The sequence below is a fragment of the Talpa europaea genome (genome assembly GCF_964194135.1).
Source record: "Talpa europaea genome assembly, chromosome: 8".
Taxonomy (NCBI): domain Eukaryota; kingdom Metazoa; phylum Chordata; class Mammalia; order Eulipotyphla; family Talpidae; genus Talpa; species Talpa europaea.
Window position 1 is genome coordinate 58,986,061 of NC_140075.1, and position 12,941 is coordinate 58,999,001.

General features: G+C 34.2%; 1 protein-coding gene across 1 annotated transcript in view; it reads right to left on the bottom strand.

Moving 5' to 3' along the window:
• Positions 1-879: 879 nt before the first annotated feature.
• The window catches only part of LOC311175303 (uncharacterized protein), a gene marked incomplete at both ends in the record, with an annotated part of 64,089 nt that continues 52,027 nt past the window's right edge, over positions 880-12,941 (bottom strand). Inside the window, one exon of the mRNA XM_084240200.1 lies at positions 880-1,836. Within this exon, the coding sequence (XP_084096326.1) occupies positions 880-1,836 (957 nt within the window). The remainder of the gene's footprint in view (positions 1,837-12,941) is intronic.

Below are 12,941 nucleotides of genomic sequence, written 5' to 3' on the forward strand. Positions count from 1 at the left end.
GGCAATCAACCAATTTAGAATTTCACCATCTGTATCCTTCTGTCACTGAAAAAAAAAATAACTGTAACAATAATAATTGTGAGCTAGACACCAAACTTGATACATTCTCATCTATTGTCAATTTTAACCCCCTCCCCCTCCAAGAACACTGAGAAGTAGACATCATTCTCTATATGCTGATTAAGGAAATTGGGGCTCCAAAAATTTCAGTTTTTTTGTCTAGATTCACTTAGCTTGTAATTCAAAGATGGCTATTTGAATCCAGGTTATTTATTCTCTCAATTACACTACTAGATAGTAGTTTATAATAGGGTGGGAAAGTGATGAAACTGATATATCCCATTAGTTTTATGTATATAAAGCATATATATGTGTGTGTATGTGTTTGTGTGTGTCTATACCAATAGTCATATAAATCTGATCCAATATAAATAATTTAATTGCTATCCCTTTAAATGTTCTTGAGAGTAAATAACATATAAATTCCTTTTCAATTTATTGCAGACAATTTATTGCACATCTGTTGCAAGGTACATATGAAAGTGGTGAGAGTTTAGAAAGGATAGTTTGACCAGTATATACAGTAGCAATATGCATAGAAAGAATGGATGAAATAAAATTTGATCAAATGAGTATATAGGATGGAAGAGCACAAACTGATAGAAAAGTAGAAATCATATTTCCTTCAGGAAAGAAAGGAAGCAGAAATAGAATCATTCATTATGAAAGGAGTTTTTCTGAGTTTAGTTTAATGATAAAGCCATAATTAGGAATATTATAATTCAGTGGAAGAAAACTAGTCTATATCTTTTAACTCATTAGTGAAAAGTAATTTGTTTAAGCTCAGATTTTCTAATCTCAAAAACTCACATCAGCTTCTCACATATCCTGCTTTTTCCAAGCAAGTCCACTCCTATCCCACAGCTTCCTCATGGCTGACTTGACTTCTTTGTTCCGAAGAGTGTAGATGAGGGGATTCAGCATGGGGGTGATAACATTGTAGAGTACAGATACCATCTTGTCCACAGAAAAAGAGGAGAAGGGACGAGCATAGATGAAAATACAGGGTCCAAAAAAAAGTGTTACCACCATGAGGTGGGAGCCACAGGTGGAGAGTGCCTTACGCCTTCCCTCTTTGGAGCGAATTCTGACCAGGATAGTAGTGTAGGAAGAAACTAGCACCACAAAGGAACTGGTAGAGATCAACCCACTGTTAGAGACCATTAGCAATTCAATGACAAATGTGTCTGTACAGGCCAGTTTGATGACGGGGGGCACATCACAAAAGAAGTTGTCCACCTGGTTTGGCCCACAAAAGGGCAGGCGGATGGTAAGGATCGTCTGGACAGTAGAGTGGACAAAACCTCCCGTCCAGCAGGCAGCTACCAACACACAGCATAGTCCTCGACTCATGATAGTAGTATAGTGCAGGGGGCGGCAAATGGCAACGTAACGATCATAAGCCATGACCGTGAGCAGGAACATCTCAGCTGCCCCTACAAAATGCAGGAAGAAGAGTTGCACAATGCATTGGTCATAAGGAATGAGCTTTGTATTATGAAGAAAGTCAGCCAAGAGCTTAGGGGTAGTTACTGTTGAATAACATAGGTCAAGGAAAGAGAGGTTGCCGAGAAGGAAATACATAGGTGATGAATTCAGATGGCTATCAGAGGCCACTGTGAGCATGATAAGGACATTGCCTACCCAAGTGCACACATAGAAGAAAAGGAATAATCCAAATAGCCCTGCCTCAGTAGATGGGGACTGTGAGAAGCCAGCCAGCACAAATTCTCTTACTGCTTCTGTTTGATTTTTATCCATTTGACCTGCCTCCACCTAGATCAAAGAAATTAAACAAAGGGCATTAAATGGATGCAATATTTCACACAAAATGTCAACTTCTTCTCATTTCAAAACACGGTTTTCATCAGGGTGTATCCTGATTGATTCTCCAACAAGCTCCAACCTTGAAACAATGATAAAATAGTCAAGATTTTTTTGAAGCACAAAGTAATCTTGTCCCTTTAACTTCAATTAAATGCATTTCTCTCTCATCAATCAGTATTTTCCTTTGCTCTCCTTTTTTACATTCAGTCCCAAGACATATGTTACATTTTCCTGAGATATTAATTTAAAAAATATTTAGGAAAAAAGTAGAACTTGAAGGTAAGATTTAAGATTTCTGTGAACAGACATTTGGGGTTTTATTTTGAATAGTAAATCACACTGTGTAGATGGCTTGGCTGCTATAATAATTCTGTGCCCTTTTTCATCAAGATAACTGTGGGCAGTCTGCCCACTGCTGATGACCAGAGGGACCATCATATTTCACTTCGGCCTTCCTGCTAGTTCATTGGCCTAAACCTGTGTTTCTTGAGCAATGGGTCAGTTTATGATTTGTCTATAAGGCATTTCTCATCCTAAATCGTACCTGTGCACATTTGGACAGAGATGCCGCTTTTAATGATTTTTATAGAATCATAAAGTGGTTGCTCTTGTACTGAGGTGGTTTCTCTCTTTCCATCCAATCAAATTTGATGAAAAGAGACTATTTCTTTGAGATTGGAAAAAAAAAAAAGATGAGCAATTCAGGTATCCTGTGTGTTGGTGGATTTTAGCCAAGAATGTGAGGAAGGGCTGGAATGTCAGCTATGCATCTGTATGAAATGAAATGACTAATAGTCTATTGAAGCTGTGGAGATTCATGAGGTCTGCTATTGACAGTTTCAATTCCACCACACACAATATTTTCAAGAATTAAGACATAATAATTTAAAGCTTAGATATTGTAGAATTTTCTTTCTTAAAGATTATACCTCCACTAAATCTATGAACTGACTCTTCATGTAGGCAATTCAACAAGAATAAATTTTTTAATAAAATTAATTTTAAACTAAAGTTTAGCTAAGGCAATAAATGTAGCTATTTCTTAATTAAAGTTAGTATATAAATATTGTATTTATGAGGTTTTCTAGCAATCCAATATATATCAAGAAAAATATGAAGAAAACCCCCAAAATTCAGATATTTTTAAAGTAATATTTGCAAAATGATTTATTAACCTGAGGAAGTGGTTATATATAAGGAAAAAAGAGACCAAAAAAATTTGAAATATGACCAAATCTAAATACATAGATAAATTAAACCGTAAGCAACGAGACTAAAGGAAAAAGCAGAGAAATATTTATTAATGTTGACTGACAATTGGGTCTTTTTAATTTTTGAAAGTTTCTCATTTTCTACAATGAGCTCAATTATTTTTATAGCAAATATGTAAACTTTCTTTGATTTTATATGGTTATGCATATCCATAAGTCTCATGACTTGCTACTTAATTTTTATATGAAAAAATTGAATAATTGGGATTTGTTCATTTTTTGCAACTGAGCTACAAATTTACAGTTACCAAATGTCAGGTAAAAATTTCCCTTAATTGTAATCCATGTAATTAGTTTTGAATGTAGTAGTTGTTGTCTAGGTATAATATCAAACAATCTAAGATTTATTAAAAGCAAATTTTAATAATGGTTTTGTTATGCAAGAAATACTTCACTATTTAATTTTCCATGTTTTAAATTTTTTATTACAAAAATGATTATTGCCTAGATCTGAAAACATGAAGAAAATAATCATCATCTAATGCTAAGGGGAAAACAAAAGATACTTTAGCTAGCCATATAGTCCTAAAACCTTTTCTGAATGCATCATTTGATTTTATAATTGATATTAAACTTGCAATATTATGTACTACTGAAAAATACACAATTACCATTAAATACTGGCTCTGCAAATGGGTAAAGATGACTGGAACATGAAGTAAGGTATTCACTGCAATAGACTTTAAGTCAAACAATACAAACCTTCTGTTTGTAGAGGCTAGATTCGTAGGTCCTGCTGTCACAGATGACTGGAATACTAACTATAAAACCACTCAAGATACTACAGCTCAAGAAAATAAATAAAATAGATGGAATCCCCTGGTTACACTGGCCATCATTAGGAAATTTTGATGTTTAGGGATTTGGGGATTCAGGTACTCACAATCAAATCACATGGGGAATCATTAAAAAAAAAAATAATCACAACCTTTCACCAGAAATGGAACACAGATGTGTGTGTGTGTTGGAGTGATCATGGGATGTGACAGTAAAAGAAAAAAATGATAGTTACATTAATGTCTCCTGGTTTTATTGAGTGGTAAGTTCCCTGACCCACAGGACAGAGATTGATGGGACAGATGGAAAGTGAACATTTAGGAAAGTATGGAGAGGGGATCCTTGCCAAAGCCCATGCCCCTTAGCTTTTGCTGTTTTTCTCCACATGAAGTGCTTTCACTAGTGATCATTTTTTACTTTAGATTTTATATATTTTATATTACCAAGTTACAGAAAACTATAAAGTACAAATAAAAATCTCCCCTTTCTTCCATTGACAAAACCATGCCAGTGTGGGGAAGGGGAGGTGTAGGTGGGAAGAAAGAGAAGAAAGTAGAACGGAGGGAAAGTGATGGGGAAAGAGGAGAGAAGGCAAAGATTCATGGATATATACTTTTATGTACTGTATGCAGCTCTCATTCTTTTGTGACCGATTCATAATATTTTAAAAACATGGATATGTTATAATAAAATTATTGATGGGAATGTAGAGCATCTATTATTTTATCAATACTCAAATAATAATGCAATAAACAAGTTTGGATTTTGAATTTCAAATTATATTTATAATTCCTTACACATTTATTGAATATTTATAAGAGACATAGATGGAAAATGAAATTTATAAGACAAATGTTAACAATATTTTTCCTCCTGAAAATGCTGCTCTAATTTACACTCCATGAGTAAAATATATAGTGATATTTTTACACTGTAACACTGGATAGTACCAAGCTTTATTTGATTTCTTTTTGAAAACATTCCATCATTTATTAGTTACATTTCCCTATTAAAATAGTTACAAATTTAGTATAAGCAACATGGAATTTTGCATAAAATGACAACATACCTTAATGTAAATATTTTGCATCTCATTGTATTTTACAAATTTAGGTTTAAGTCATGTGTATATTAAATCATTGTAGAGATGATTTGTACAATTCCACTTATTTTTAATGTGACAGAGAAAATAGACAAGAATAGAAAACCTCCATTTTTCTAAATGAAGCAACAAAGCATAAGACCAGTTTTCACTATCAGAATTCAATGTGGATCTCTGAATTCTAGGTGCTTTTTTCTGTTTTCAGGTTATTCACCAGCTAATAATTAAAAAGTTATTCCCACAAAGTACTTTATTGCTACTGGAAACAGTCCACTTAATCCATGTTCCATTTATCCTTTTTGAGCCTATGCCATGACTTGTAAGGAGAGTTGGTCTTTTTTTTTTTTTTTGTATTATTTGCTTTTTTTTTTTTTTTAAAACATTTATTTATTTATTTATTTATACAAGCACTGGGTACAGTCAGAAGCGCAGGACGGTGAGAGAATTCACCAGAGCCAGAGCGGGGAGCAGAGCAGGCAGAAGGACCGAAGTACACTGCTGAGGGGAGCAGCGGGCGGCAAGAGAGGTCCGCGCGCCATGTGGGACCCTCCTCTGGTGGCCGGGGAGCAGCCAGGGATCGAACCCATGCTGCAGAGGCTGCGGGCAGCTTCGCAACCCAGCGCTCAACCACTGCGCCACCAGGGAGGCCCTGTATTATTTGCTTTTGAGATAACATTGGTTTACAATACTGTGTATGATTGAGAAGTACAGGTTCACACCTCTTCAGATGTATATTACCACATCACACCTACCTCCAAAGCACCCATATATTGGACCACCTCCATCCTTTGCTCCCCGCTTTGCCCTACTCCCTTTAGTAGTTGCAATTCTAAAATCAGATTTCTAAGATTTCTTTTGGTTTTGTTTGTCTGGACCCTTGATTTCTTTCTTTATATTCCCCTTACAAATGAAATAATCTAGTAAAATAATCTAGTATCTTCTCTCTTATTTGCTAAGCATAACCACCTCTAATTCCATTCTTCCATTCATGTTTGCACAAATGGCAGCTCATTTTTTTTATCACTGAGTAGTATTACATTGTGTATATATACCATGTCTTCTTAATCCATTCATCTGTTATTTGGCACATAAATTGTCTCCATAACTTGGATATTGTAGATAGAACTGCAATGAACATAGGAGTGCATGTATCCCGTAGATTTAGCATTTTGCTTTTTTTTTTTTTTGTAAATAAGATTGGAAGTGTTGTATCATTTGGTAGATATATTTTTAACATATTGAGAAATTTCCATACTACTATGGAAATGCTATCCACAGGGGCTGGACTACTCTACATTCCCATAAACAGTGTACAAGTGTTCCCTTTTCTCTACATCCTCTCCAACACTTGTTGTTTCTGGTCCTTTTGATGAGTCTTCACACAACTGTGAGGTTGTATCTCACTGTAGTTTTGATTAGCATTTCGCTGATGGCTAGTGATAGTGAGCAGTTTCTCATGTGCCTACTGACCATCTGATGTCCCTGTTAGAGAAGTATCTATTTAGCCCTTCTGCCTATTTTTTTGAAAGATTTATCCATTTATTTATACAAGCACTGGGTACAGTCAAAAGCATGGGAGGGTGAGAGAATTCACCAGAGCCAGAGGAGAGAGCAGAGCAGGCAGACTGATGAAGTACACTGCTGAGGGGAGGAGCGGGCACAGCAGGAGGGGTCTGCGCGCCATGTGGGACCCTCGCCCGGTGGCCGGGGATTGAACCAGCGCTGCAGAGGCTGTGGGCAGCTTCACAACCCAGCACTCAACCGCTGCGCCACCGGGGAGGCCTCTTCTGCCTATTTTTTGATTGGATATTTGTTTCCTTTATTTTTTTGAGTTACATGAGATCTTTGCATATTGGTTCCTTGTCAGATGTGTAAACATTTTACCCACTTGGTAAAGTGTTGATTCATCTTAATGATAATTTCTTTCACTGCGCAGATGCTTTTTAGTTTTATGTAGTCTCATGTGTTTACTTTTGCTTTTGTTTCCCTTGCTGATGGAGTCAGGTCCCCAAAGATATCCATGAATAATGGAGTGTTTTGGTATCCCTGAAGCACTGTATTTTGACTGTGTTTTCTTCTATGTATCATTTCATGTGTAACATCCAACTCTAATTCATTTTGAGTCAATTCTTTTGCATGATGTGAAGTAGTGATTTAGTTTCATTGCTTTGCATATTGTTATCCAGTTTCCCCACCACCATTTGTTGCAGGGACTTTCCTTATTCTATGGTATAATATTAACTCCTTTGTCATAGAGTAATGAGCCGTATAAATGTGATTTATTTTTGGCTCTCAATTTTATTCCATTGATTTGTGTGTCTGTTTTTATTCTGATACCATACTGTTTTGATTACTATAACTTGTTAATATACAGCTTGAAATCTAGACGTGTGACTAAATCTGATATAAGACAAGGGTGTCCACTGTCAACACTGCTATTCAACATAGTACTGCAAATTCAAGCTAGAGGAATTAGAGAAGAGAAGCTGTAAAAGGAATCCAAATTGGAAAAGAAGAAGTAAAGTTATCATCATTTGCAAATGACATAATAATGTATGTAAAGATTCTTTAGGATTCCATGGAAAAAAGTAAATGAAACAATTATTCAGTTTAGCAGAGTGGCGGAGTGTAAAATCAACACATATAAATCAGTTGCTTTCCTATGTGCAAACAATGAGATAGAAGAGGAAGAAATTAAGAAGGTGCTCACATTTATAGTTACACCAAAAAAATTGCACCTAGTAGTAAATTTAACAAAGGAGGTAAAAGGTCAATAAAAAGAAAACTGTTGGAAGGAATAGGAGGAGACACAAAGAAATGGAAAAAATAGTCTCTGCTCAGGGAGGGATTGGAAAAATCAACATTGTCAAAATGGCCATCCTACTCAAGGCAATATACAAATTCAACAATCCCAATAAAAATATCAGTGGCATTTTTTCAAAGAACTGGAACAAACACAACTGAAACTCATATGGAAACAGTCTGGTACTGCCAATGAATAGAATTGAGAGTCCAGAAATACACCCACACTTATATGAACGGTTAATCAATGACAAAATAGCCAAGAGCATACACTGAAACAAGGATACTCTCATCAATAAATGTTGGGAAAATTGGACAGCTGCATGCAAAAAAATGGAACTACACCACTAATCTCAAACCATACAACAAAATCAATTCAAAATGGATAAAATATTTGGATATAAAACCTGAAACATAAAATACATAGAAGAAAATATTTTACAGCATGAGATTTAGTGATGCCTTTAGGGATTCATCCCAAACAGCAAAAAAAAAAAAAAAAAAAAAAAAAAAGAGAGAGAGATTGAGAGAGAGAGAGAGAGAGAAAGGAAACACACAACTGGAACTACATCAAACTAAAACAGCTTCCTCACAGTGAAAGAAGCCATAACTAAAATCAAAGGACAGTCAGTCTACTGAATGGAAGGAAAATATGTGCAAGGCATCCATCTGAAAAAAAGCGACTGATAACAGAGAACTCATAATACTAAATAATAAAAAACCTCAAAAAATAGGCAGAAGAATAGACATTTCTCCAAAGAAGACAGACAGACTACAAATAGGCACATGAAAAAATGTTCACCCTCATTCGTTATTAGAGAAATACAAATGAAGACCACAAGAAGATACCATCTCATACCTGTGAGAATGGCTCATATGAAAAAAACTAGAAATAACAAGCGCTGGTGAGGATGTGGAGAAAAGGAAACCCTCCTAACACTGGTAGTGGGAATGCAAACTGGTCCAGCCACTATGGAAAGCATTAGGGAGGTGTCTCAAAAAAATAAAAATGGATCTGCCACTCAACCCAGTAATTACATTCCTAAGCATCTACCCAAATTTCAAAAACACTATTGCAAGATCAAAGGTGCATGCCCATGTGTACTGCAGCACTCTGTAGCTAAATTGTGGAAAGAACCTAGGTGCCCCAAAACATATGAGTGGATCAAGAAGATGTAGTATATATACAAAATGGAAAATTACTCATCAAACAAAAAAGATAAACTCATGCCATTTGTGGCAATGTGAACGGAGTTGTAAGGGATAATCTTGAGATAAGTCAGAAGAAGAAAGGCAAATACTTGATGGTATCATTAACATGTGGAATATAGAGTAACCAGATTAAGAGTAAAATAAAGACAAGCTAAAAACTAACCCTTGATAGCTGACTACAGAACTGAAGCACCAAGGGGAAAGGGGTGTTTAAGAATAAAGAGGAAAGGAAGCACAGTAGACTATGTTGGTGGTCTGTAAGAGTATTTGGTGGTGGGCGTATTACTGTGGTAATACCATATGATGGGGGTATCCAACCATTACAGCAACTAATTTTTAAAAATATAGAAGTGTGATACCTTTGTTCTTTTTTCGGTTAGGATTGCTTTGGCTGTTTGGGATCTTTTCTGGTTCCATGTAAAGTTCAATAAGGTTTTGCTCTATTTCTTTGAAGAATTCTATTGAAATTTTGATTGGAATTTCATTGACTAAGTATATTGCATTGTGTAAGATGGCCATATTAATAATATTAATTCTTCCAATCCATGAATGGGGAATATCTTTCCATTTCTTTGTGGCATGTTTTTATTTAACAGTGTCTTATAGTTTTCATTGTATAGATATTTTGACTCCTTTGTTAAATACATTCTTAGGTCTTTAATTCCTTTTGATGTAATTGTGAATGTCTTCAAGTGATTCTAGGGAGTAATTGTGTGAATAACTTCTAGGGAGGGATTGTTTTCTTGATTTCCTCCTCTTCTAGTTCATTGTTTCCATATAGGAACACAACTGATTTTTGTGTTTTGATTTCATAGCCTGCCACTCCACAGCAGTGATATATTGTTTCTAATAGTGTTTTAATGGAGTCTTTAGAGTTGTCTATGTGTATTATCATGTCCTGGCAAATAGTGATTGTTTCACTTCTTTTCCAGTTTGGATTACTTTTATATATTGCACTTGCCCAATTGCTTAGCTAGAATGTCCAAAATTAAGTTGAATAGTAGTGGTGAAAGTGGCCCTCTTGATCTTCTACCTCATCTCTCTAGGAAAAACTGAATGAAATTTCAAATGGTATATTGCCTACACCCTGTTATTTTCTGTTGTAATTAGCAACTAGAAGACAAGGAAATTTACTTGTACTTTGATTGCAAAATTTAAGTAACAGTTTTTGTGAGCATAAACGACATTGAAATATCTTTAAATATGATTCATATTTGCCATAAGAACTTATTAAGGTATTGCATATCAACTGAAATCTTAATAGATAATAAGATCTCATAGATTAGAAATTGATATATAGGGCAATGTTGCATTGGATCAAGGAAAATACTATAAGAGTGCTTGGTTCTTTATATTTCTTGGTAAAAGATGGCAGATTTTCAGTTACCCTTTTCCATTGTATTTTTACAGAAGAGTATGTTCTAAAAGAAAATCTAATAAACGTCCATTTTTATAATGGCTAATAATATATTTTAAAATGGATATAAGACTAATTCCCATAACCTAACACAATGAAACTAAAATAAATTATTTGCATACATTATTTAAACAATTGGATATTGTCCTCAAGTCAATTTGACATATTTCTCTCAAAATAGAGCAAATAATATGAAACAGAATTTTCTTTAATATCTTTGTATAGCACAATAGTTGCCACATGGTTCTGTTATTCACTCCTTACCCATTCACTGATCGAGCCAAAATTGTTTCTTGTTGTACACACCAGTTCAATGTCCATACTAACTTTGATTATAAACCTTGTTATGACAGGAAAGTTTTCACTTTTATTTATTATATCCAGATATCGCAAAGACCCAAAGTCATTGGTTATAGTTTTTTTGCTATTTATAAACACTCAGAATGATACAACACAAAGAAAGGCATCTCTATTAATGAGTAATATTTTGTAAGACAATTTCTAATGAAAATCTGTTGCATATGAGTAGATTAAAAATGTGTGCTGTGTATACACATTGGACTACAACTCATCTATAAAAAAAAAAGATAAACTCGTAGCATTTGCAAAAATATAGATGGAATTGGAGGGAATTATGCTCAGCAAAATAAGACAGAAAGACAGGGACATATACCCATAGTGTCACTTATGGGTACTATGGTGAAGGACTACAGGTCTCCTGGTAGTGAGTATAGATTGGTAACAACACTTATATACCTCAACTCATATAGTTTTGTAAACCAGTGATACCTAAATAAATAAATATTCCAATGTAAATAACTGCTCTAGGTTTGTGAATAAAGTCATCCTTTTAGGTTTTTCATACCTGAGAGATTCAAATCCTCCACTTTCCAGTGTATCTATTAAGAGAATGAAGCACCTTTTTCTATTAATTAATATGACAAAATACATACTGTTTTTACACCTGATATAATGTTGCCTACATCTTAAAGGATGAATTCTTACATGATCATATTCTATTATTTGGAAATATTCCACTCTATAATATGGATTAATATTATATTTAGAATCTTTGTATCTGTGATTATCATACCTAAGTACTCAACAATTTGAGGATCATTACATTATGCACATTTTTATTCATAAAATGTTAATTTAGAATATTGAACCATTAAAATGCATTATCAAAGTGGTTAAATATATGGGAAACTTTCTTAGATATATTTCCTATGTTAAATAATTTTACTCAGAGCTAGAGAATGCCTCTCTCAGTTGTGTTGAGCTTAGGGTGAGGCAAACAAATTGGAATTAAGATAACTAGTCAAAATTATAAAAAAGAACATTTAATGCAGTTAAATGCATTGTTTTTAATCTCTGTGTTAATCATGTTAACTTGTATCCATAAACTTTCCCCTAAGTTTAGAAATAATTTCATGATAGACACAGCTTTGCTTTTATCATAAGAGAGATTACTTTTAGATGAAGAGCACACTTATACCTGCTCAAAGCACTGAATTTGTTTCTATTTCCCTCTTTATTCCAAAGGAAAACTCTGAATTAGAATCTGAAATAAATTCTAACATGCTAAGTAAAGAACAGCTACGACATCAGATTAAACCACGTTCTAAATTCCTTCTCTAGAAAGTCACTCCCCAAAGATGGCTGTCATGAAAGTAATAGCGCTCCTATTTTAATCGTTCATTTGCTTCTCTCTAGATCATGAGATTATGAATCTCCTTCTACTTGTTAAGTTATGTGTTGCTTTTTCCTTTTATATAAACAAGAGAACTGCAGAGGCCAAATCCAAGAATATCCATGACTGATTTCATGATCCTATAATGTTCTTGCTCCTAAAATTCATGTTAGCAGTTCATGAATTTCCAAAATACTGCATGGAACTCAATTATATTTGTTTGGTTTTTTTTGAGATCCAAGACTAGAATTTCATTTTTTGTGGAAAACGGCATCCAACCACATAAAATTTTCTGATACCCATCTTATGCCTTCAGGTAAGGTGAACTCACATGACCCCGAGCCCCCTATTTCCTTCTTCCACCTTTTTGTAATTTCATATCTTATCACTTTGTAAATTATGAAAACATTGTTTCTCCAGAGTCAATGCCAAGGTTTTATGTGAGAATTTATTTAAAAAATGTTACTTTGGAAATTTGCTAGAACTCTTAAAGAAGTTTGTCAGGTCCTTCTTTGTATTCCTACACTATTCATATATAAAGGGAGTTCAGAACTTAAGTCAGGGAAGGTATGTATTTATTCAATAAAACTTCAGCTGGTATATTGCCTATTCTTTCTGTTACTTTTATGGCTTAGAAGACAAATTTAATTCTTTTCATACTTAGATTGCAAAATTTGAGAATAGCCTTTGTGAGCATAAGCAATTTTGACATATCTTTATAAATGATATTTATTTGATGAAAGTATCTATTAAGGAATTTTATATCAACTATAATCTTAA